This window comes from Felis catus, chromosome X, assembly GCF_018350175.1.
Source record: "Felis catus isolate Fca126 chromosome X, F.catus_Fca126_mat1.0, whole genome shotgun sequence".
NCBI classification, from domain to species: domain Eukaryota; kingdom Metazoa; phylum Chordata; class Mammalia; order Carnivora; family Felidae; genus Felis; species Felis catus.
Window position 1 is genome coordinate 43,712,451 of NC_058386.1, and position 27,581 is coordinate 43,740,031.

At 37.6% G+C, this 27,581-nt stretch overlaps 1 protein-coding gene across 1 annotated transcript in view; it reads right to left on the reverse strand.

Moving 5' to 3' along the window:
• DGKK (diacylglycerol kinase kappa) overlaps window positions 1-27,581 on the reverse strand; it is a 162,227-nt gene that overhangs the window by 61,555 nt on the left and 73,091 nt on the right. Inside the window, exons 5-7 of the mRNA XM_045051059.1 lie at window positions 10,309-10,444; window positions 9,729-9,835; window positions 9,281-9,403 (exon numbers count right to left, since the gene is read on the reverse strand). Of these exons, the coding sequence (XP_044906994.1) occupies window positions 9,281-9,403; window positions 9,729-9,835; window positions 10,309-10,444 (366 nt within the window). The remainder of the gene's footprint in view (window positions 1-9,280; window positions 9,404-9,728; window positions 9,836-10,308; window positions 10,445-27,581) is intronic.

The window sequence follows — 27,581 nt, forward strand, 5'->3', positions numbered from 1 at the left end:
CTATTGTTGAAAGCACGGCTATAAACATTGGGGTACAAATGCCCCTATGCATCAGCACTCCTGTATCCCTTGGGTAAATTCCTAGCAGTGCTATTGCTGGGTCATAGGGTAGTTATATTTTTAATTTTTTGAGGAACCTCCACACTGTTTTCCAGAGTGACTGCACCAGTTTGCATTCCCACCAACAGTGCAAGAGGGTTCGTTCCCTTTTCTCCACATCCTCACCAGCATCTGATGTCTCCTGAGTTGCTCATTTTAGCCACTCTGACCGGTGTGAAGTGGTATCTCAGTGTGGTTTTGATTTGTATTTCCCTGATGATGAGTGACGTTGAGCATCTTTTCATGTGTCTGTTGGCCATTTGGATGTCTTCTTTGGAGAAGTGTCTATTCATGTCTTCTGCCCATTTCTCCACTGGATTATTGGTTTTTTGGTTGTTGAGTTTGGTAAGTGCTTTATAGATTTTGGATACTAGCCCTTTATCTGATATGTCATTTGAAAATATCTTTTCCCATTCCATCGGTTGTCTTTTAGTTTTGTTGATTGTTTCCTTTGCAGTGCAAAAGCTTTTTATTTTGATGAGGTACCTGTAGTTCATTTTTACTTTTAATTTTCTTGTCTTTGGAGATGTGTTGAGTAAGAAATTGCTGTGGCTGAGGTCAAAGAGGCTATTGCCTGTTTTCTCCTCTAGGGTTTGGATGATTTCCTGTCTCACATTTAGTTCTTTCATCCATTTTGAGTTTATTTTTGTGTATGGTGTAAGAAGTTGTCTAGTTTCATTCTTCTGCATGTTGCCATCCAGTTCTCCCAGCACCATATGCTAAAGAGACTGTCTTTTTTCCATTTTTCCTGCTTTGGCAAAGATTAATTGGTCATACATTTGTGGGTCCAATTCTGGGTTCTCTATTCTATTCCATTGGTCTCTGTGTCTGTTTCTGTGCCAATGCCATATTGTCTTGATGATTATAGCTTTGTAGTACAGGCTAAAGTCTGGGATTGTGATGACTTCTGCTTTTTTTTTTTCAATATTACTTTGGCTATTCAGGGTCTTTTGTGGTTCCATACAAATTTTAGGATTGTTTGTTCTAGCTTTGAGAAGAATGCCAGTGCAGTTTTGATTGAGAATGCACTGAATGTGTAAATTGCTTTGGGTAGTATTGACATTTTAACAATATTTATTCTTCCAATCCATGAGCATGGAATATTTTTCCATTTTTTTTGTCTTCTTCAATTTCCTTCATAAGTTTTCTATAGTTTTCAACATACAGATGTTTTATATCTTTGGTTAGGTTTATTCTAGGTATTTTATTGTTCTTGGTGCAATTGTAAATGGGATCAATTTATTGATTTTTCTTTCTGTTGCTTCATTAATGATGTATAGAAATGCAACCAATTTCTGTACATTGATTTTGTATCTGAGATTTTGCTGAATTCATGGATCAGTTCTAGCAGCCTTCTGGTGGAGTCTTCCGGGTTTTCCATGTAGATTATCATGTTGTCTGTGACCCTGTAGTGTACTTTTAATTTCAGTTATTGAGTTATTCATTCGTGGTTGGTTCTTTTTTAATATTTTCTATCTCTTTGCTGAAGTTCTCAATGAGATCCTCTGTTCTTAAGTCCAGTATCTTTATGAGCGTTACTTTGTATTCTTATCAGGTATATTGCTTAGTTTTATTTCATTTAGCTCTTTTGCTGTGGTTTTGTCCTGTTCTTTGAAATATTCTTCTGTCTCCTCATTTTGTCTAAGTCTTTGTGTTTATTCCTGTGTATTAGATAAGTCAGTTATGTCTTCTGATCTTGAAAATAGTGGCCCTATGAAGAAGATATCTTGTAGTTCCCTGTAGCATAATGTCCCTTATTCACCAGAACCAGGCACTTCCGTAGTGCCTCCTATGTGGGTTGTTTGTGCCTTTCTGTTGTGGCTGCACCTTGTCTGCCTTCAGTACAGTTGGCTGCAATGGTCCACTTTGACTTTTGTGGCATAGTAGGCACAGTTTAATCCCTGTGCTGTTAAGAAACCTGTGTGGGGCTGTAGGCTTATAGTTGGGCAGTGTTGGCAATCAAACCAAATGTCTGTCCTAAGCTCACTTACCAGGGCTGCAGTCACACTGACCTGCAGGACACTCTCCCTGCATTGTCTCCTGAGAGGCTTTTGTTGGTTGGCAAGGCCTGCAGTAAGATCAGATGCCTGCACCCATCCATCTGCCAGGGCTGTAGTTACACTGATCAGCAGGATACCCTCTCTGCACAGCCAACTGTAAGGTTTGGATGCTAGGGCTGTGGTGCACTGGTGTGTGTGGTTATCTTCTACTCCTTCCAAGGTAGAAGTCAACTTTGGAGTAGTGTTTGTCCCTGCTGGGGTTGCTTGCAGGATGCAGTTTACCAGGAGCTGCTTTGGAGGGACTATCTGTGGGTTGAATGGGGCAGATCTGCAGGAGAATAGGAGAATGGGGGTAGGGCACACAGTGTTAGTAAGTTGGGTGGAGAGTGTTCTCGCTGGTTCCTGTGCAGCTATTTAGGCTGGGAAGGATGGGAGAGAAATGGCACCCAATAGCTCTTTTGTTCTTGGAGAAGTCTACAGATCTCTTCCAGCACACGTTCTGGGATTAATAAACAAATCTTCACTTATACCCCAGGTGCTCAAACTGCTGCTTCTATGCTCTATCTTGGCTGGGTTGTTATGTTGTCTATTTAACAACAAGGACCTAGCTTCCTATCACCCTCTGGTTCTCCTGGAGCTAAGCTCACTGGTTTTTAAAGTATTCAGAATTAAGCCCTGTTGATTGTAAAAACTCATGAAGTTAAGGCCCACTGTTTTTCAAATCCAAATGTTATGGGAACTCATCTTCCTAGTTCAGGTTCCCTGTGCCTGAGGTGCCTGTTGGTAGGGTCCGATTCTCTTCTCTGTACCTGTGGTGTCTCTTCCATTTGTGGTTTCTTTCCCAATTGTGTCTCACTAAGGGTTTGGTTCCCAGTTGTATCTCTGCCCTTCTTACCCTTTTTATTGTGGCCTCCTTACTACAATTAACTGTGGAAGGTCTCTTCTGCCAGTCTTTGGGTCATTTTCTGAATTAGTTGCATTGATGTGACTACTATCTCAGTGTGTCTGTGGAATGAGGTGAGCTCAGGATCCTACTACTCTGCATCACCTAAGTTTTGGTATGTTTTTTTCCATTTTCATTTGTCTCAAGGTATCTTTTTATTTCTCTGTTGATTTCTTCTTTGGCCCATTTTTGTACAGTAGCATGTTTAATATCCACATATTTGTGGATTTCCCAGTTTTCTTCCTGTAATTGATTAGTAGTGTCATACCACTGTGGTCAGAAAAGATGCTTTATATGATGTAAATCTTTTAAAATTTATTAAGACTAGTTTTGTTGTCTAACATATGATCTCTCCTGGAGAATGTTCTATTTGCATTTGACAAGTTGTATATTCTGTGGCTTTTGGATGAAATGTTCAGTATATATCTATTAAATCCATCTGTGGTAATGTGTCATTTAGTGCCAATGTTTCTGTATTAATTTTCTGTCTGGATACTCTTTCTATTGATGACAGTGGAGTATTTAATTTCCCTAATATTGTATTGCTATGCATTTCTCCCTTAGGTACTTCTATGTTAGGTGCATAAATATTTACAAATGTTTTATCCTCTTGTTGGATTGTCCTCTTTATCATTATGTAATGACCTTCCTTGTCTCTAATTACAGTCTTTGTTTTAAAGCCTATTTTGTCTAATATAACTACCCCTGCTTTCTTTTGATTTCCATTTGCATGGAATATATTTTTCCACCCCTTCATTTTCAGTTTTTGTGTGTCATTATATCTGAAGTGAATATCTTATAGGCAGGATATAAATGGGTCTTTTTAAAATCCATCCACTCTATGTCTTTTGTTTTGAGAATTTAGTTCATGCATATTATTTAAGATAATTACTGATAGGTATGTACTTATTGACATTTTGCTCATTGTTTTTTGGTTGTTTTGTAGATCCTCTGCTCTTCTCTTACTCTCTTCCTTTGTGATTTGAAGATTTTCTGTAGTGGTATACTTATATTCCTTTCTCTTTATATTTTGTGTATCTACTAAGATTATTGCTTTGTGGTTACCATGAGGCTTGCGTATAACACCTTTTGTAACAGTCTGGTTTCTTTTTATTAAAAATTTTTTTAACATTTATTTATTTTTGAGAGACAGAGAGAGGTAGAGCATGAGCAGGGAAGGGGAGAGAGAGAGGGAGACACAGAATCTGAAGAAAGCTCCAGGATCTGAGCTGTTTGTTAGCACAGAGCCCAAAGTGGATCTCGAACTCATGAACTGCGAGACCATGACCTGAGCTGAAGTTGGAGGCTCAACCGACAGAGTCACCCAGGTGCTCCTCCATTTTTTTTAAAATTAAAACTTATTTATATTTGAAAGATGAGAGAGGCAGAGCATGAGCAAGGGGAGGTGTAACAGTCTGTTTTAAGTTGATAACAATTTAAGTTTGAATGCATTCTAAAACTCTATATTTTACTCCCTCCAAACCTTTTGTGTTTTTGATATTACTATTTAGAATCTTAAAATTTTTTTTAATGTTTATTTATTTCTGAGACAGAGACAGAGCATGAATGGGGGAGGGGCAGAGAGAGAGGGAGACACAGAATCCGAAGCAGACTCCAGGCTCTGAGCTGTCAGCACAGAGCCCAATGCGGGGCTCGAACTCACAAACCGTGAGATCATGACCTGAGCTGAAGTCGGTCGCTCAACTGACTGAGCCACCCAGGCGCTCCACCACTTACAATCTTTTTATGTTGTGTATCCCTTATAAAATTATGGTTATGGTTACTTTTACTATTTTTATCTTTCATACTAGCTTTATAAATCATTAATTCACCACCTTTACACTGTTAGATTATTCTGAATTTTACAATATATTTACCCTTACCGGTGAGATTTATATTTTTCATATGTTTTCCTCTTACTAATTAGTGCCCTTTAATTTCAGCTTAAAGAAGTCCCTTTAACATTTTTTTTATATGGCCAGTATAGTGGTAATGAACTCATTTAGCTTTTGTTTGAAAAACTCTCTCTCTTTTAATTCTGATTGACACTGCTGTGTCGAGTATTCTTGCTTGGAAGTTTTTTCCCCCAGCATTTTGAATATATTGTCCCAATCCCTTCTGGCTTGCAAATTTTCTGCTGAAAAATATGCTATAGTCTTATGGGGGTTCACTTGTACATGACAAGTTTTTGTCTTCTTGCTTTTAATATTCTTTTTTTGTCTTTAACTTTTGATATTTCAATTATAATGTGTCTCTTTGGTCTTTATGGGTCTCTTTGGTTCATCTTATTTGCAACTCTCTTGCCTTCTTGTATCTGTAGGTCTGTTTCCTTCTCCAAGTTAGGAAAGTTTTCAGCCATTATTTCTTCAAATAAGTTTTATAACCCTTCTCTTTGTCTCTTCTCCTTCTGTAACCCTATAATGAGAATGTTGGTCCACTTGATGTCTCATGATCTCTTTTGCTATCTTCTGGTTTGTTCACATTTTTTTTCTTTTTGCTTCTCAGATTGGGTGTGATCCACTCCCCTGTATTCGAATTCACTCATCTTTTCTTCTGCTTTGTCTAGTCTGTGTTGAACCTCTCTCGTGTACTTTTCCAGTTCAGTTATTGTATTCTAAAGTTCTGTGACTTTTATTTGCTATTTTCTTATATTTTCTGTCTTTTGTTATTGAGATATAAGCATACAACATTATATTAGTTTTGGGTGTACAGCACAATAATTTGATATTTAAATGCATGGTGATATAATCATCACCATGAGTCTAGTTAACATCTGTCACTATAGATACAGAATCTTTTCCCTGTGATGAGAAATTTTAAGATCCACTCTTTAGTAACTTTCCAATATGCAATGTAGTATTACTAACTATAGTTATCACATTGTACATTACATCTCATGACTTATTTATTTCAGAACTAGAAGTATATTATAATCCTCCCTTTCACTCATTTCATCCAACCCTCACTTTGGCAACTACAAATCTATTATTTAAATCCTCTAATATCATATTGCTGTGCTTTTCTCCCTTAGGTTCATCTATGTCGGGTGCATAAATATTTACAAATGTTACCTCCTTTTGTTGGATTGTCCCCTTTATCATTATGTAACGACCTTTTTTTGTTTTTGTATCTATGAGCTTGGTGGGTTTTTTTTTTTAGATTTTGCATATACATGAGATCATATAATATTTGTCTTTCCCTGACTTATTTCACTTAGCAAAATGCCCTCAAAGTCAGTCTGTGTTGTGGCAAATGGTGAGATTTTATTTTTTATTGCTGAATAATATTCCATTATTGTGTATATCACATTTTCTTTATTCATTCATCTGTTAGTGAATACTTCAGTTGTTTCCATATCTTGACTATTGTAAATAATGCTTCAATGAACATGGTGCACAGATTTTTTTTCAAGTTAGTGTTTTAATTGTCTTTGGGTAAATACCCAGAAGCGTAATCACACTTTTTTGTTTTTACTTTTGTTTCCTTTGCTTTTGGTATTAAATACAAAAAATCATCACCAAGACAAATATCTTATTGCTTATGTTATCTTCTAGGAATTTTATGGTTCCAGGTATTATGTTCAAGTCTTTAATCTATTTTGAGTTAATTCTTTGTGAATAATGTAAAATAGTGGTCTGGTTTTATTCTTTTACATGTTGATCAGTTTTCCAGCACTATTGAAAAGACTGTCCTTTCCCTGTTGTATATTCTTGGCTCCTTTGTCATAAATTAATTGACCATATATGCATGGGTTTCTTTCTGGTTCTGTATTCGGTTCCATTGATCTATGTGTTTGTTTTTCTACCAGTACCATACTGTTTTGATTACCATAGCTTTGTAATAGAATTTAAAATCAGGGAGCATGATGTCTCCCACTTCTTCCTTTCTCAAGATTGTTTTGGCTATCTGTGGTCTTTTGTGGCTCCATACAAATTTTGAGATTGCTTGTTCTATTTCTGTGAAAAATGCCATTGGAATGTTGATGGAGATTGCATTAGGTCTTTAGATTGCTTTGGGCAGTATGAACATTTTAACGATATTAATTCTTCCAGTCCATGAGCACAGAATATTTTTCCATTCATTTGTCTCTTCTTAATTTTTATATTTTCTTTTTTGAAGTTCTCACTATGTTCATCCATTCTCCTGAGGTTGGTGAGCATTTATGGTCATTATTTTGAACACTTTATCAGGTAAGTAACTCTTCTACATTTCATGAAGGACTTTTTTTTCTGATGTGTTATCTTCTTCTATTTAGAATATATTCTTCTGTTTCTTTATTTTCCTTCATTCTCTGGGTTGGTTTATATCAATTAGATTAAACAGCCACCTCTCGGTCTTGAGAGTGTGGCCTTGTGTAGGGGATGAAACTTATTATTCAGCCCTGCCCACCTTTTGGTTGTCTAGTGGCTCCTAGTAGTTGAGAGTGTGCCAAAACATGTCACTGTCCCAAAGGGGGGGATTTTAATCAGTACCTAGTTCGAGTGATTAGAAGCCAGACCCTTAAATAGCAGCTTTTAAAGTATGCAACTATATATAATCCTGTGGGACTGCAAGCATAAGGCCCATGGCCACCAGAGCTGGGAGACCTAGAGGTGCTTCCTGTATGGCAGTTGCAAATATTGGTGTGCCAGACAAGTGTACAAGCTCCTTTTTGGGTGATAGTGGCAACCTGGAGCAAGTCAGAAGGAAAGCACAAAGATAGCATCCACTGGATTTCATCCTGAGATAACACCTTAGTAGGCCCCTAGATGTGTGCCAGACCAGAAGCCTGCCCTTGAGGCTGAAGCTGGACAAATAGGCCTCTTTTCAGTCTGTTGTCTGTGCTGTGTCCTGTTTATGGTAGTGGGCCAGGAACCCTCTCTCCATTTGTCACAGTCCTATAGGACCCAGTAATGCAAGTCCTGCTGGCCAGCAGAACCAGGAAATAAAGGGGATCACCTGGACAGCAGCTGTGAAAAGCCAACATACCAGATGCATGTAAAAGTTCCCCCTGGGAGATACTGGTATTCTGGAGTGTGGCAGAGAGAGCGCGCCAATGTAGTGCTTATCCTCCTAGGTCTCTAAAATGTATTACAGTACACTCTTAGATATGTGTTCAATTAGAAGCCTGCTCCTCAGGCCATAATTATGAAGATATGGTAAGAGTCCTCTTATACAGTAACACTGGGATCCTCAGATTGTTGCTTCTTGCTCTATCCTGGGTGTGGTAGCTGGGTAAGAACTCTTTCTCCATTAGTTACAGTTCTTGGGACCTATACTCACTGGTCATCAGATCCACGTGATCTAGAGTTGTCCCCTGGGGACAGCTGCAAAACTTGGGGTGCCTGATGGGGATACAAGCTCCTTTCCAGGAGAAACTTATGGCCTGGAGCAAGGTAGAGGGATCCAGAGTCTTCTAAAAAGAAGCTCAGGCATTAGTTTCTTCTTGCCTAGAATAATCAGTTTCACAGGAGCATCTAAAATCTAAACGGTCTAGGTAAGTGTTTCTCAACATTGGCACTATTGATATTTTGGGTCAGATAGATTTTTTGTGTTGCCTTGTGCATTATGGGAGGTTTAGCAACTCCCCAAGTTGTAACAATAAAAAATGCCGGCAGACATTGTCAAATGTCTCCTGTAAGTGGGACAAAATCACCCCCAGTTAAGAACAATTGGTATAGAGGAATGGGTAGTGTTGTAGTTAAGAATATGGTTTTGCAGAATTATATATGAATCAAGACTCTTTTTGCTTACTGGCTGCATAACCTTGAACAAATCACTTCATTTTTCTGAACCTCACTTTCCTCATCTGTAAATGGGGACAATGAGGCCCTGTTTAGGGTTGTTGTAGGGATTAAATGAGATCAGGTACACAAAACACTCAGTAAATAGTGGCAATAGTAGTATGTTAATATTATTAACCATTATTAATTAACAAAGATTACAAGTTCCCAGAAAATGGTGAATGAAGAAAGGAGGTTTCTTAAGGATAGACTCAGAACTTATTTTTTTTTTTTAGTTGCCTGTCCTGTCATAACAGAGTTAAGATTTTCCCATTTACTAGTAGACCTCACTAGCAAGTCTTTCTCTTCAAGACTCTGTAGCCAGATCTGGAAAGGCTAACTACTGAGCTCTATACTATGTAATCTGCATAATATATTTGGGGTAAGGGTCTCTTAGATTTCTATGTGTAGGCACATAGCTTAACTCCACCTCCTCTCTAGAAGTCAAGTTCTCAAGGAGACGAGAAGAGTCTTACCATAGAATTACACCAGAGACATCGGAAGTCTTGAAGTCTTTGGTAACTGCCACAGTTCTCATGACATACTGCACACTGAGAACTGACAGATATATTTCCTTCTACCCACTGATGAGGCATAGTCTTCTGAAAGGTAAATAAAAAGATAAGAGATAGAAGTTAGAGATATAAAAGAGAGAAAGGGCCAGCTGGAGTAACTATGCTACCCCATGAGGGACATTAAGTGACCCCAACAAGGTTCTTCATGGTCTTGCCCTCCCCACTCCAATGCTAGCAAATGATGACAGCTGGATGTGGGGGCTTTAATTCTTCTAGATTGGCTGGATTGTAAGCCTAAGGAGGAAGTCTACTTGGGTTGTATGTAACGAGAAGTCTTCGTTCCCCTGTGTGTCCTGGTTAAAGGGGAGATGGGAAAGAGTGGCTGTAAGAGAAGATGGCTGGTACTTACTACTTCATCTGCAGGCATGAGGAGGTCATCAGTGATAGACAAAGTATTCCATTTACAGTCTTTGATTGCTCTCAAAGCACATAATTTGTGAGACTTCACTTTGCACACTATGATAAAAGGAGGAGAAAAGATGGATGTGAATCTGGTGACAATGAAGATTCTAAAGCCCTTCCCTAATCTCTCTGAAAGTTAGAACCTAGGTGAATCTAAATAGTTCTGACCAACCTCCAAAGGCCTGATTCTCATATGATCTAGTTCCTTTTTATTCTTATGGACTAAATTTTCTACTTATCTGATTTGAATGGAAATTGATGGCAAGAATGAGGTGATTTCTGTTTTTCCAATTCTTGTGACCATGTTGTCCAATCTTGTCAGATCCAACCCTCCATTTTAGTTCATGAGAATTCCCCCCTTTGCCAGCTTCTTTCCATCTCTTTTCTTTAGTCTGTTAAGTGTCAGAATTAACCTTACATTAGAGTCAGTGACTTAGTGTGAGTCAGTGACACTAAAGCCGCATGAACTCCTTTACCCCTATCTCTACCCACTGGACTCCATTTCCTAAAGTAATCAGAAAAGGTACCTTCGCAGATTATAACATTTCTAGATAAGGCAGGAATGCTCTCCCGACAGACATTGCAGTGCTGGGTCCGGTGGCTGTGGCTGGAGTACCAATAGTGCATTCCAACAAGGAAAGGGTTGTTTTCTGCTGCAGGTATCTAAAATAAGTCAAAGAGAAGAGAGAATAGAGTTAAGGAAGACATGTTAGGGAAGGCCAGAAAATCTGCTCCTAAGGCTGAAAGGGCCACGTAGGTGTCAGAGCATGTGAAGAGGAAAACCAAATATTGGAGCCAATACCTAACAAATCTCCCACCTCCAATTTTTTCCCTCAGTAGTTTTGAAAAGGGAAAAAGAATAGGGGGGTAGATCCTGCAATTGGAGCTGGATACAGGAACAATGATATCTAAACCACTGTATTGGTTTAGTCTAAGCAAAATTAGTTCTGTTAGTCTTGGCTGTGGTTCTCTTTGAGTAGTCAGGAAAAGGAGGTAGTTGCCTGGAAATACAGTGATAATCCAAGTCATCTTGCCAAGCAAGAAAGGGAGATGGCAGGGCTCTGTGACTCTGGGGTAAGGAATGCTTTAACTACCTCCTGGAGACATACATTCTCCTTCCTGGCCTTGCTGCTGCCACGTAATCAGAGCACTGCATTACCTGGACAATAGTTTCATCTCAGGGGTTTCTTACCCAAGATTTTTTTTTTCTGAATGCCACGCTCTGACTACCTATAGCAGTTTCCTGTTTAATCAATTTAATTCATTCAAAATTCATTAAACAAATATTTACTGAGTAACTACTATGTGCTTAGCACCTTTCAAGGCATTGGAGCTATAAGAACAAGACAAAGACCCTGCCCTCATGAAATTATATTCTGTTTGGGGTCCTCTCTCATGGTATTAAACTTGACATTTGCTGTTAACCAGTCTATAAATGCTGCGTTTGTTTATCACAGCCTGACTCTCATGACTATGGGGAAGGCCGAGGGTATATCAGCAACTAGTTTGGGGGTTAAAAGGAGAAAGGAAGTGGTGGGCAACAAACACTCTCATTTGTTCTGGGTGTGCATTCCATGGGACTCTTCCACTTTTCTCACTCCTCTGAATGTCTGATTTGTTCCTTTTCTGCACTCCTGTTGAGTGTAGACATAGGTGTACACATTTAGCTTTTTATTCTTGACAATAAGTAATGGACTATATTTATATAATATAACGGGTTGGTGTGTAAAGGCATAACAAGACTGTAAAAAGAGATATATACTCTCCCTTATCCCAGCTTATAGAGGTCCATTAGAGACACACACACAGAGAGAATGAGAGAGAGAGAGAGAGAGAGAGAGAGCTATTGAGGGTTCTAGCACATTAAATATTCAGCCTTGATCAGTTTACAGGAATTAACCATCTAAACCATAGCCTACACATGGCACTCTATGATCCCTCCTTACCCCTTCTGGTATGCTGGATATGTGCTAAGCTGTTGTTGAATTGACCAGGAAGCTTCTGGAAGGAAAAGCTACTTTGATGAGCTAAAGGCTTACCTGGCCTGGGATCACTTTGTGATCGCAATGTTTCTTGCATGCTTAGATCCTGACAAGGCTCTAAGAAGATCAGAGCAGATGGCTAAGAGTCCTGAGGAAGTGACATAGTCTTGGCTTTGGAAGTCTGAGCTCCCAGCACCTTTCTACTTCCCACGAAATTATAACTCTACCAGTATGTTCCTTCCTTCCAATATCTTTCCCTTCTCCAATAATTACTAAAAGCCAAATTTGTGTCATCTATGAAGCTGGACACTGGAGACACAGAGATAAATGATCTAAACTTCTTGCCTCCAGGGAGCTCATAGTCTAGTAGAGCAAACAACTTCCTAAACAGATCATTTCATTACAGAGTGACAAGTAAGCTCTCCTAGAATGTGCAAGGCTTAGTCCATTTAAGAATTATTAAGTAAAATGTCACCAGAATTTGAAGATTTGGAAAATTATTACCCTATGTTTATTGCAAACCATAAGAAACTGTGCTCTGGAGAGAACACAAAGAGTGTGGCCAGACAAACTTTTGCTGGAGGGATTAGATGTGTGACACATGGATCCAATAAACTATCTCAGCAGAAACATTGCCAGCTTGGACTGAAGGATCAGATATGGGACCAAATGAAGAAAGGCTGTCAGACTTTGGGGATTCTACAGGCAGAAAATAGGCTGATAGAGTTACTTGGCTGTGAATATGTGTTATTCTTCAAGAAAATGTAAGAAAGACTCCACGTGGGCTCAGAGGTAAGCAGGGATGTTGAGAGTGGCTCAGAGGCCAGAGGTGCTGCCCCTACCACCATAGATCCAGAGAGGGCTGGCCTGGAAGTAGGCCACTGTCCTCTGGACCCAGAGAGTTGGGCCACTTCCTTGGTTAGAGAGGGTGGCTGCCACCCCTGTGGGATTGAGAGAATGGGGCCAGAGGAAAGAATATCAAGTCACCAGAGAATTATTCTGAGGCCTGGAAACCTAACGGAATTTGCTCTGCTGGGTTGTCAGTTTGCTCTAGACCAGCAACCCTTTTATTTCTTCCATTTCCTCTCTTTCAGAATGGGAATGTCTATTCTATGCCTGTCTTAACATTGTATTTTGGAGAGAAATAACTTGTTTTCTAGGTTTTACAAGTCCACAAATAAGAAATTTTCCCCAATTGGGCCATACCAAAAGTCTCATTCATACGTGATTTAGATTATGTAGAAGGTAAGGTTTAGAGTTAAGAGTTAATGCTGGAATGGGTTAAGACTTTGGGGGATGCCAGGAGGGGGTGGATGTATTTTGAATATAGGAAGGATATAAGTTTTGGGGGGATGAGGGCAGAGGACAAACTCTTATGGTTGAATGGTATTTCCCCCAAGATATGTCAAGTCCTATTTCTCAGTGCCTGTGAATATGACCTTATTTGGAAATAGGGTCTTTGCAGATATAGTTAATTTAAAGAGGCCACACTGGATTAGACCACACATAGCCCTAATCCAATGACTGGTGTCCTTATAAGAAGAGGAAAATTTGGACACAACCACGCACATAGAGTACCACGTGAAGATACAGGGCATGTAGACTCAGAGGGTAAAACCATGTGATGATGGAAGCAGAGATTGGAGTAATATGTTTAACAATCCAAGGAATGTCTGCAATAACCAGAAGCTAAGAAGAGACAAAGAAGGATCATCCCCTAGAGACTTCAGAAAGAGCATGGTTCTGCTGACACCTTGGTTTTGGATTTCTAGACTCCAGAACTGTGAGAGAATAAGTTTCTGTTGTTTTAATTCACCCAGTTTATGGTAATTTGTTATGGCAGTCCTAAGAAACTGATATAGTATATCATTACAGGCTTCTCCAGTAGTTGACGCAGATTAAAAATACATTTTGAAGACAGATGAAAAACTGGCATGTATACAAATGACTGATCTCTGGATGCTAAGGAGGACAGTTTAAGTTAAGGCTTTCAGTGCATGGGTGTTGGATTTTGTGCTTGATTTTTTTATCCCCTCTAAAATATTTAGGTGAATTACATTTGTGCAGAGACCATTGCTCCAATCATATTCTTTGCTCTTTTAGGGCAGCTAAGGCTATTTCCTCCATCTACTGAATCTCTCTCAGCATAATCCAGAACCCAGATAGGGACAGTAATTATTTTTCTATTAAAGAAGTTCTTGTTAGTCCAGGCTTTTTGTAAACTCTACAGCACTATCCAAATAACATTACTTATCTGAAAAGTGCTTAATAATCTCAAATGAAATATCTCATAAAACACAAAATCTTCTAAAGATGTATTTTCTTAAAGGAATCTTGTTTGGGATGGCTTATGTGATGAAAGGCTATGTTTAGATATAACGGAATCTGTGATTTGTGCTGTAACTTGAACTCAATTGCTTTGTTATTTCAAGGATTAGTAACTACAAAATGTTAGGGCTTCCAGGTTAGCCATTGGTAGCATAACCATATCATCCAAATCAGGACACTTTAACAGTAAAAGGGAAGGCTATTAGTAATTATGCTGGGATAATAAGTGTAAACTGTGTTCATCCTGAGTATGCATGAGCTAGACAATCATTTAGTCAACTTGAATTTATTTGTTGATCTACACAGTCTAGTTGTCTGGCTTAGTGCCACTAAGGTGTCTATCAGACTACCCCATAATCACAAGTGGTGGGGACTAGGAGAGAGAATGAAGATAATTAGCCAGATTTTAAGATGTCCTTCCAAGAGCATGGATTAAGAGTTAGGAGATCTGAAATCTCAATTCTTCAACAGTAAACTGTGACTTTAGGCAAGACAACTGAACTCCTCCGAAGTTCAGTTTTCTCATCTGCTTAATTAAATCTTAGAATCATAAGGTTCTGAAATTGAAATGAATGTTAGAATTCATCTAGTCTACCTATCAGAAAAAAGACTAATTTTTGCTTTAAACTGAATTTTAAAAATTGAGGTGTATTTGACAATTAAAAATTATATATTTTAATTTGATGATCTGATACAAACACACACACACACACACCCAAAGTCAAACTAATTAACATATCTATCACCTCAGATAGTTACCACTTTCTTTCCTTCTATGTTTCTGTGTGTGTTGGGAACACTTAAGATCTTCCCTCTTAGCAAATTTTAGTATACAATGAATGATTGTTACTTAAACACATTGTTGTACATTAGATCTCCAGAACTTATTCTTCCTGCATAACTGAAACTTTGTACCCCTTAACCAACATCTCATTTCTCTTTCTCCTAGCACTTGATAACTACCATTTACTCTCTGCTTCTCTAAATTTGACTATTTTAGATTCCACATATAAGTGAGGTCATGCAGTATTTGTCTTTCTGTGTCTGGCTTTTTAAATTTAATATAATGTCCTCTAGGTTCATCCATGTTGTTGCAACTGGAAGAATTTCCTTGTGTTTAAAGGCTGAACAATATTCCATTATGTATGTGTGCGTGTGTGTGTGTGTGTATATATATATATATATATATCACATTTTCTTTGTCCATTCATCCATTGAGGGGCATTTAGGTTGTTTTCATATCTTGGTTATTGTAAATGATGCTGAAATAAACATGGGAGTGTTGATATCTCTTTGAGATCTGGATTTCATTTCCATTGGATATATATGCAAAAGTGAGAATGGTGGAACATAAAATAGTTCTATTTTAAAAACAGATGAGCATAAGGTAAGGGAAGCAAAAATAATTTAAAAACAGGGAGGAGGGAGGAGAGGCCAAGATGGCTGAGTAACATGGAAGTTCTCTGCTTCTTTTGTCCCTGAAATTCAGCTAGATCAGCATCAAACCATTTTTGCACACCTAGAAAATTTGTCTGAGGATCAACACAACAATCTGCATAACTTGAGCCACAGAACTCGGCAGTTACATGGCATGGAGAGGTTAACCGGGAGAGAGAGAAGCCATGGAGAGTAGGGAGCAGTATTTGTGAAGACAGGACACAGAAAGTGGGGAGAGTACAGGAAAAGCACTCCCCCCAAAAGTGGCTGGAGAGAAAAACAAAGAGTGGAAGCACTACAATTGCCTGAACAAGAAAGGGAGAAAGGAGAGGGTTTCAATATCATGTAAACAGGGCAGAGAAGCTTTGGAAATTCTGCAGCCCAATACCTGGCAGTGCTCTGGTGGAAAGGGCAAATCCCCAGGAGCTGGCAGTGAGGTCTGAGGGGTCTGCAGGTCACACAAGGAGAAGTAGTTCCCCTGCTACCCTGCTAGGAAGGCATTTGGTAGGCCTCCTCACAGGCATAGGTCCCAGTGGACCCCAGAGAACACAATTGCTGGTACTGGAACAAAGATGGCAGGGTATGCTGAAACCTTATGTGGGTTGTGTGCTGTGATTTACCATAATCCCTGAAACGCTGCAGCTATGAGATTGCACGAACTTATTCTGGGGCAAGCCAGCATCCAGTCACAACCTCTGAACCTCTGCCACAGCATGGTTACGTGAACATTCCCAGGGGGCAAGCCAGCATCTGGCCACTGCTTGGAGAGGCCCTCCCCCAAAGGGTATGAGTGGATCCAAGCCACAGTGCTCTCAGAAGTGAGGGGTTTGGAAACACAACCCCATCTGAGATAAAATTAGGGAGGGGGGTGCCACTTGGCAGGCTGACATCTTGGACTCAGGCAGTGTAGAAGCAGGGAGTGGAAGGAAGCTGGAGACAAAGGAGGGGTATGTAATGGCCAGTTGGTGAGAGCACAGAGTTCTGAAGGTAGAAGGTAGAGCCTGGGAAGCTGGGTGATGCCATTTTTACTTCTGTGCATGAATGCGTGCGTGTGCACAGACACACACACACACAAATGCATGGGTGCCACACCAATCCACCCCATTAAGCTAAGCAGTGCCACCTAGTGGAAAATGGAGCCATTACACCAAGCCCTATCCAACTGCACCAACCAAGCCCCAGAGGACAACCACAAGTCTCTTTGCCTGATTAGTGTACAGACTATAAAGTGCTTCATATATGACTTCTAGAGAAAACGGGATGTAATTTTATTCAAATTTCATTCTGTATACTGGTCCATCTATTTGAGGGTTTTTTTGTTGGTTTTGTATTTTCTTTTCCTTTTTTTTTTCTTTTTTCATGAATATGGAAAGATAAAAATTTTTTAGTTTATGTTTCTATACAAAAATTTGTTTTAATTTTTTACTTTATTTTTTTGGAATTTTATCTCTATTTTATCTATATTAATTCATTTCATTCTATTTAATTGTATACATTTCCTTAATTTTTAAACACTTTCTTTCTTTTTTTCTTTTTCTATTCTTTTCTTTTCCTTTTTCTCTATTCTAGCAAGCTTCTTTCAACAACCAGAACAAAACATACCTAGGATCTAGCTTCCATTATTTGACTTTTTTTGTGTTCTTTTTAATCTTTTTAATTTTCTTTTTTAAAATTTTATTCATTCTTTTTCTTCATCCAAAATGATGAAAAGAAGGAATTCACCCCAAAAGACAGAACAGGAAGAAATGACAGCCAAGGACTTAACCAAAAGAGATATATAAGCAAGATGTCTGAACTAAAATTTAGAATCACGAAATTAAGAATACAAGCTGGGGTTGAAAAAAGCATAGAATCCCTTTCTGCAGAGATAAAAGAAGGAAAATCTACTCAGGACAAAATTAAAAATGCTATAACTGAGATGCAGTCTTGAACAAATGCAGCAAGGATGAGTGAGGCAGAGCAGTGAATCACCAATATAGAAGACAAACTTATGAAGAATAATGAAACAGAAAAAAAAAAAGAGGGAGACTAAAGCAAAAGAGCATGATTTAAGAATCAGAGAACTCAGCGACTCATTAAAAAGGAATAACTTCCAAATCATAGGAGTCCCAGAAGATGAAGAGAGAGAACGAGGGTCAGAAGGTTTATGCAAGCAAATTATAGTGGAAACTATCCTAACCTGGGGAAAGACACAGACATGAAAGTCCAAGAAGTGTAGAGAACTCCCATTAGATTCAACAAAAAATGACAATCACCAAGGCATATCATACTCAAATTCACAAAATACACAGACAAGGAAAGAATTATGAAAACAGCAAGGTAAAAAAAGTCCTTAACCTATAAGGGAAGACAGATCAGGTCCAGAGCAGACCTGTCCACAGAAACTTGGCAGGCCAGAAAGGAGTGGAAGGATATATTCAGCATGCTGAATCAGAAAAATATGCAGCCAAGAATTCTTTATCCAGCAAGGCTGTCCTTCAAAATAGGAGAGATAAAGAGTTTCCCAGAGAAACAAAAACTACAGGAGTTCATGGCCACTAAACCAGCTTTGCAAGAAATTTTAAGGGGGACTCTCTGAGGGGAGAAAAGATGAAACAAAACAAAAAAGACCAAAAGCAACAAAGACTAGAAAGGCCCAGAGAACATCACCAGAAACTCCAATTCCACAGGAAATACAGTGGTAATAAATACATATCTTTCAGTACTCACTCTAAATGTCAATGGACTAAAGACTCCAATCTTATCCATAGAATGGATAAGAAAGCAAGATCCATCTATTGGCTGTTTACAAGAGACCCGTTTTAGATCTAAAGACACCTTTAGATCAAAGTAAGGGGATGGAGAACCATCTATCATGCTAATGGTCATGAAAAGAAAGCCAGAGTAACCATACTTATAGCTGACAATCTGTATTTCAAAATAAAGACCATAACAAGAGATGAAGAAGGGCATTATATCATAATTAAGGTGTCTATCCACCAAGATCTAACAATTATAAACATTTATGCCCCAACGTGTGTCACCCAAATATATCAATTAATCATGAATGTAAAGAAAGTCACTGACAAAAATACCATAATAGTAGGGGACTTCCACATCCCATTTGTAGCAATGGACAGATCACCTAAGCAGAAAATCAACAAGGAAACAATGGCTTTGAATAACACACTGGACCAGATGGACTTAACAGATATGTTCAGAACATTTCATCCTAAAGCACCAGAATACACATTCTTCTCGAGTGTACATGGAACTTTCTCCAGAATAGATCACATACTGGAACACAAGTCACATCTCAAAAAGTACAAAAAATTGAGATAATACCATGCATATTTTCACACCACAACACTATGAAACTCGAAATCAACCACAAGAAAAAATTTAGAAAGACAATAAATACTTGGAGATGAAAGTATATCCTACTAAAGAATGAATGGGTTAACCAAGAAGTTAAAGAGAAAATTAAAAACTACATGGAAACCAATGAAAATGATAACACCATAGCCCAAAACCTCTGGGATGAGCAAAGGCGATCATAAGAGGGAAGTATATAGCAATTCAGGCCTTCCTAAAAAAGGAAAAAAGGTCTCAGATACACAACCTAACCTTACATCTTAAAGAGCCAGAAAAAGAGGGGCGCCTGGGTAGCTCGGTCGGTTGAGCATCCAACTTCAGCTCAGGTCATGATCTCACAGTCAGGGGGTTCGAGCCCTGCATCAGAGCCTAGAGCCTGCTTTGGAATCTGTCTCCCTCTCTCTCTGCTCCTCGCCCACTCATGCTCTGTCTGTCTGTCTCTCTCAAGAATGAATAAATGTTAAAAAAAAAAGAGTTGTAGAAAGAACATCAAATAAAACCCCAAACCAGAAGAAGATGGGAAATAAAGATCAGAGCAGAAATCAATGCTATGGAAACCAGAGCCAAACCCAAACCCAAAACAAAACAACAAAAACAACAAACAAAACAAAACCAATCCAAAACAAATCAAAAAACAACAAACAAAAAAAACGTAGAACAGATCCATGAAACCAGGAGCTGGTTCTTTGAAAGAATTAACAAAATTGATAAACCCGTAGCCAGTTCGATCAAAAAGAAAAAGGAAAGGACCCAAATAAATAAAATCAAGAATGAAAGAGGAGAGATCACAACCAACACCACAGAAATACAAATAATGATAAGAGCATATTCTGAGCAATTATATGCCAATGAATTGGGCAATTTGGAAGAAATTGACAAATTCCTAGAAACATATAAACTACCAAAACTGAAACAGGAAGAAATAGAAAATTTGAACAGAACAATAATCAATAAAGAAACTGGATTAATAATCAAAAATCTCCCAAAAAACAAGACTCCAGTGCTGGATGGCTTTCAGGGTAATTCTATCAAATATTTAAAGAATAGTTAACATCTGTTCTTTTGAAGTTGTTCCAAAAAATAGAAATGAAAGGAGAACTTCCAAAGTCATTTTTTTAGGACAGCACTACCTTGATTCCAGAATCAGACAAAAACCCCACTTAAAGACAAAGTACAGACCAAATCCCCTGATAAACATGGATGCAAAAATTCTCAACAAGATACTAGCCAACTGCATCCAACAATACATTAAAAGAATTATTCATCATGATCTCTTGGGATTTATACCTGGCACGCAGGGCTGGTTCAATCAATGTGATATATCACATTAATAAAAGAAAGGACAAGAACCACATGATCCTCTCAACATACACAGGGGAAGCATTTGACAAAATACAGCATTCTTTTTTGATAAAAACCCTCAAAAAGTATGGATAGAAGGATCATACCTCAAGATGATAAAAGCCATATACCAAAGACCCACCACTAATATCATCTTCATTGGGGAAAAACAAAAATTTCCCCCTAAGGTGAGGAACATGACAGGGATATCCATTCTCACCACTGTTATTCAACATAGTATTGGAAATTCTAGCCTCAGTAATCAGACAACACAAAGAAATAAAAGGCATCTAAATCACCAAGAAGGAAATCAAACCTTCACTCTTCACAGATGACATAATACTGTGTATGGAAAACCCAAAAGATTCCAACAAAAAACTGCTAGAACTGATCCATGAATTCAGCAAAGTCTCAGGATATAAAATAAATGTACAGAAATCTGTTGCATTCCTATACACCAATAATGAAACAGCAGAAAAGGAAATCAAGGAATCTATCCCATCTACAATTGCACCAAAAAACATAGAATACCTAGGAATAAACCTAACCAAAGAGGTGAAAAACCTATACACTGAAAACTATAGAAAGGTTATGAAAGGAATTGAAGAAGGCACAAAAAAATGGAAAAATATTCCACGCTTATGAATTGGAAGAACAAATATTGTTAAAATGTTGACACTACCCAAAGGAATCTACATATTCAAGGCAATCCCTATGAAAATAACATCAGCATTCTTCACAGAGCTAGAACAAACAATCCTAAAATTTGTATGGAACCAGAAAAGACCCTGAATAACCAAAAAAAAAAAAAAATCCTGGAAAAGAAAACCAAAGCTGGAGGAATCACAATTCCAGATTTCAAGATGTACTACAAAGCTGTAATGATCAAGACAGTATGGTACTGACACAAAAACAGACATCTTGAGCAAAGGAACAGAATAGAGAACCCAGAAATGGACCCACAAACATATGGCCTTTCACAAAGGAGGAAAGAATATTCAATGGAATAAAGACAGTCTCTTCAGCAAATGGTGTTGGGAGAACTGGACAGAGACATGCAGAAGATTGAACCTGGACCACTTATACGCAAAAATAAACTCAAAATGGATGAAAGACCTCAATGTAAGACAGGAAGCCATCAGAATCCTAGAGGAGAAAGCAGGCAAAAACCTCTTTGATCTTGTCTGCAGCAACTTCTTACTCAACATGTCTCCACAGGCAAGGGAAACAAAAGCAAAAATGAATTATTGGGACCTCATCAAGATAAAATCTGCATGGCAAAGGAACAATCAGCAAAACTAAAAGGCAACTGACAGAATGGGAGAAGATATTTGCAAACGACATATCAGATAAAGAGCTAGTATCCAAAATCTATAAAGAACTTATCAAACTCAACACCCAAAAAACAAATAATCCAGTGAAGGAATGTGCAAAAGACATGAATACTTTTCTAAAGAAGACATCCATATGGCTAAGAGACACATAAAAAATTGCTCAACATCACTTATCATCAGAGAACTATAAATCAAAACCACAATGAGATACCACTTCACAACAGAGTGGATAATATTAACAACTCAAGCAGTGACAGATACTGGAGAGGATGCAGAGAAAGAGGAACGCTTTTGCATTGCTTGTGGGAATGCAAACTGGTGCCGCCACTCTGGAAAACAGTATGGAAGTTCCTCAAAAAATAAAAAATAGAACTACCATATGGCCAGCAATTGCACTACTAGGTATTTATCCAAAGGACAGAGGTGTGCTGTTTCAAAGGGGCATATGCATCCCAACGTTTATAGCAGTGCTTTCAACAATAGCCAAAGTATGGAAAGAGCCCAATGTCCATCGACAGATGAATGGATAAAGAAGATGTGGTATATATGTACAATGGAGTATTACTTGGCAATCAAAAAAATAAAATCTTGCCATTTGCAACAATGTGGATGGAACTAAAGTGTATTATGCTAAGTGAAATTAGTCACATGAAAGACAAATATATGACTTCACTCATATGTATAATTTAAGATACAAAACATATGAACATAAGGGAAAGGAAGCAAAAATAATATAAAAATAGGGAGAGGGACAAAACATAAGAGACTCTTAAATATAAACAACAATCTGAGGGTTGCTGGAGGCATTTTCCGTGGGGGGATGGGCTAAATGGGCAAGGAGCATTAAGGAGGACACTGAATGCTATATAAAGGGGATGAATCACTGGATTCTACTCCTGAAATCATTATTGCACTATATGCTAACTGGCTTGGATGTAAATTAAAGTAAAAAATAAACAAATAAACAAGCAAGCAAACAAACAACTTGGGGAATTTTTTTTTGAAGAATATCCATACTGTTTTCCATAGTCAGTGCACCAATTTACATTCTCACCAACAGTGAACAAGGGTTCCCTTTTCTCCCTATCCTCACCAGAATTTATCTTTTGTCTTTTTGATAATAGGCATTCTAACTGGGTTGAGATAATATATCATTGTGTTTTTTATTTTAAATTCCAGTATAGTTAACATATAGTATTATAGTAGTCTTAGGTGTACAATATAGTGATTTAAAAATTCCATACATCACCTGGTGCTCATCATGACAAGTGTAATCGTTTTTTTTTAAGTTTATTTTATTTATTTTTGAGAGAGAGAGAGAAGAATGAGCAGGGAAGGGAGAGAGAGAGAGAGAGAGAGAGAGAGAGAGAGAGAAAGGGAAATCCCAAGCAGGCTCCACACTAAAAGCATGGATCCCGATGTGGAGCTCAATCTCATGAACCATAAGATCATGACCTGAGCCAAAATCAAGGGTAGGACGCTTAACGCAGCTGAGCCACCCAGGCGCCCCATGACAAGTGCAATCCTTAATCCTCATCATAGGGAAGAATGGGTAAAATAGGTAAAATATCATTGTACTTTTGATTTGCATTTTCCTAATGATCAGTTATGTTGAGCAACTTTTCATGTACTTGTTAGCCATTTTTACATCTTCTTTGGAAAAATGTCTATACAGTACCTTTCCACATTTTAAAATCAGAGTTTGTTTTTTTCGGTATTGAGTTGTAGGTGTTACTTATATATTTTGGATATTAACCCCTTATCAGATATATGGTTTGGCAATATTTTCTCTCATTCCCTAGGTTACCTTTTCACTGTTGACTGTTTTCTTTGCTGTGCAGAAGCTTTTTAGTTTGATGTAATCCCACTTATTTATTTTTGCTTATTTGCTTGTGTTTTTGGTGTCATATCTAAGAAATTATTGCCCCAAACAATGTCCAGAAATTTTTCTCTGTTTTTGTCTAGTAGTTTTATACTTTCAGGTCTCATGTTTAAGTCTTTAATTCAGTTTCAGTTGATTTTTGTATATGGTGTAAGAGTCCAAATTCACTTTTAAGCTTACAGATATCCAATTTTCCCAGCGCCATTGATTGAAGAGACTATCCTCCTATTTGGTGTTCTTGGCACACTTGTCAAAGATAAAATGGGGGTAGAAGCATGGATTTACTTATGTGCTATTTTGTTCCATTGACTTATATGCCTTTTTTATGCCAGTACAGAACTGTTTTTATTTTTATTTAATTTTTTGTTATTTTTTTTGTGAGAGAGAGAGAGGCAGACAGACACAGACATGAGCGAGGATGGGTATGGGGGCAGAGGGAGAGGGAGACACAGAATCCAAAGCAGGCTCCCGGCTCCGAGCTGTCAGCACAGAGCCCGATGTGGGGCTCAAACCCACAAACCATGAGATCATGACCTGGGCCGAAGTCGGACGCCCAACTGACTGAGCCACCCAGGCGTCCCTACAGTACTGTTTTTAGTACTATAACATTGTAATATATTTGGATACAGGGAATGTGATGTCTCTAGCTTTTTTCTTATTGCTCTAGATCGCTTTAGCTATTTAGGATCTTTTGCGGTTCCATATAAATTTTAGAATTTTTTTTTTCTATTTCTGTAAGGAATCACACTGGTATTTTGATCAGGATTACATTGAAACTGTAGATGGCTTTGATAATATTAATTTGATAATATTAACTGTTATAATCCATGAACATGGGAGATCTATCAATTTATCTATGTCTTATTTAATTTCCTTCATTAATGTTTCATAATATTTATTGTACAAGTATTTCACCTCTTTGGTTAAGCTTATTCCCACGTATTTTATTCTTGTTGTTGCTATTGTGAATGGGTTTTTTTTCTTAATTTCTCTTACAAATAGTTCGTTGTTTATGTATAGAAACCCAATTGGTTGTTGTATGTTGATTTTACATCCTACAACTTTACAGAATTCACTTAGTAGTTCTAACAATTTTGCTGAGGCTTCAAGTGTCCATATACAGATGAATGGATAAAGATGCGTATGTATACACACACAATGGAATATTTTTCATCCATAAAAAAGAACGAAATGTTGCCATTTGTAATAACATGGATGGAGCTAGACAGTATAATACTAAGCCAAATAAGTCAGTCAGAGAAAGATAAGTACCTTATGATTTCACTCATATGTGGAATTTAAGAAACAAAACATGGGCAAGGAAAAAAGAGAAACAAACCAAGAAACAGACTCTTAATTATAGAGAACAAACTCATGGTTACTATTGGGGAGGCAGGTGGGGATGGGTTAAGGAGTGCACTTGTCATGATAAGCACCAGATGATGCATGTAATTGTTGAATCACTACACTCTACACCTAAAACTAATATAACACCGTATTTTGGCTACACTGCAATTAAAATTAAAAAAATAAAAAAATTGTTGAGGCTTTAGGGTTTTCTATGTATATGATTATGTCATCTGCAGAGAAATTTTTACTTTTTTTCTTTCTAATTTGGATGCTTTTTATTTCTTTTTCTTGCCTAATTACTTTGGCTAGGATTTCCAGTATTATGTTAAAAATAAGTGGTGAGAGTAGGAATCTTTACCTTGTACCAGCTTTTAGAAAGCAAACTTTCAGTTTTTGCCATTGATTATGATGTTAGCTATGGACTTTTCATATGGCCTTTATTGTCTTAAGGTAAGACCCTTATGTTCCTATATTGTTAAAAGTTTTGATGATTGGTTATTGTTGAACATTATGAAATACTTTTTCTGAATCTATTGAGATGATCATGTTTTTCCTTTCACTTTGTTAATGTGTTGTATCAGAATGATGAATTTATCTATGTTGAACCACTCTTGCATTTCTGGGGTAAATACTTCTTGGTTATATGATCTTTTTAATGTACTACTGAATTGAGTTTGCTAGTGTTTTACTAGGGATTTTTGCATTCATGTTTGTCAGGAATACTGGCCTGTGCTTTTCCTTTCTTGTAGTATCTTTGCCTGGTTTTGTCTGATTTGGTATCTAAACTTTGGAAGAATTTAGAGAGGACTGATATTAATTTTCTTTGAATGCTCGGTAGAATTCACCCATGGTATCAGTAAGTCCATCAGGTCCTGGACCTTTCTTTCTTGGAAGACTGGTGATTACTGATTCAGTCTCCTTATTTGTTACTGGTCTATTCATGTTTTATATTTCTTCCTGATTTATTTTTAATAGTTTGTATGTTTCTAGGAATTTATCTGTTTATTTTAGGATATCTAATTTGTCATAGTAGTTTCTTGTGATCCTTTTTATTTTGGAGGTATCTATTGTAGTGTCTATTCTTTCATTTCTGACTTTTTTTGAACCTTTTTTTCTTAAATTCTGTTCACCCTTTCAAAAAGATCACCACTTTGTTTTGTTAACTTTTATAATTTTTGTTCATTTGATTTAGTTCTCTAATTTTTATTATTTCTTCACTGCTGCTAAATTTGGGCTTAGTTTGTTGTTTTTCTAGTTCCTTGAGGTGTAAAGTTAGGTTGTTTATTTGAGGTCCTTTTTTTCTAATGGAGGCATTTACTATAAACTTCCCTCTTACACATGCTTTTGTTACACGCCTAAGTTTTTGTATAGTTTATCGTCATTTTTGTTTTTCTAAATATATTTCAAAATTTCCTTTGGATTTCCTCTTTGACCCAATTGTTCAAAAGTATTTAGGGGTATCCGGCTAGCTCAGTTGGAAGAGCATGCAACTCTTGATTTTGGGGTTGTGAGTGTGAGCCCCACAATGGGTGTAGAGATCACTTAAGTGAATAAATAAAAACTTGCCCAAAAAAGTGTACTAGGAGGAGTTAAGATTGTGGAGGCATAGGGGGACCCTAAGATTGTCTTGTCCCTTGCATATAGCTAGATAAATATCAAATCATTTTGAACATTGAAGAAATCAATCTGAGGGCTAAGAGAGCAAAACTGCACAACTAGAGATAGAAAAAATGGCCACATCATGAAAGGAGAAAGAATACAACAGGCTTTCATAACAATCACACACACACACAAAACCAGTGACCCAGACAAAATGACAAGATGGAGAAATTCACCCCAAAAGAAAGAACCGGAAAAAGCCATGACCAGGGATTTAATCATTATAGATACAAATAATATGGCTGAACTAGATTTAAAACAATAATCATAAGGATACTAGCTGTATGTGAGAAAAGCACAAAAGACACTAGAGGTTCCCTTATTGCAGAGATAAAAAAACTAAAAAACTAGTCAGGCAAAAATTTAAAAATGCCATGACAATGAGATGGATGGAGCAGAGGAGTGAATCAGTGATATACAAAATAAACTTATGGAAAATAATAAAGCTGACAAAAAGAGGGAAAGAAAAGTATTGGATCACAAATATAGAATCAGGGAACTCAGCCACTACTTAAAGCATAATAACATTTGTATCATAGGAGTCCCAGAAGAATAAGAAAGAAAAGGGAACAGAAGGTTCATTTGAGCAAAGTAAAGCTGAAAACTTTCCAATCCGGGGACAGAAAAAGACATTGAAATCTAAGAAACACAGAGAACTCCCATTAAATTCGACAAAAGCCCTCTATCACGAAAACACATCATAGTCAAATTCACAAAATACACAGACAAGGAGAGAACCCTGAACGCAACAAGGGTAAAAAAGTCCTTAACCCACAAGGGAAGACAGGTCAGGTTCACAGTAGATCTGCTCCAGAAGCTTGGCAAGCCAGAAGGGAGTGGTGTGATATATTCAACATGATGAATGGGAAAAATATGCAGCCACTAATACTTTATCCAGTAAGGCTGTAATTAAGAATAGAAGAAGAGATAAAGAATTTCCCAAACAAAAACTAAAGGAATTCAGGACTACTAAACCAGCACTTTAAGAAATATTAAAGTGGACACTTTGGGGTGAAAATACCAAAACCAACAAAGACTAGAAAGGAACAGAGAGCACAACCAGAAACACAAACTTTACAGGTAACACAATGGCCCTAAACTGTTATCTTTCACTAATCACTCTGAATGCAAAT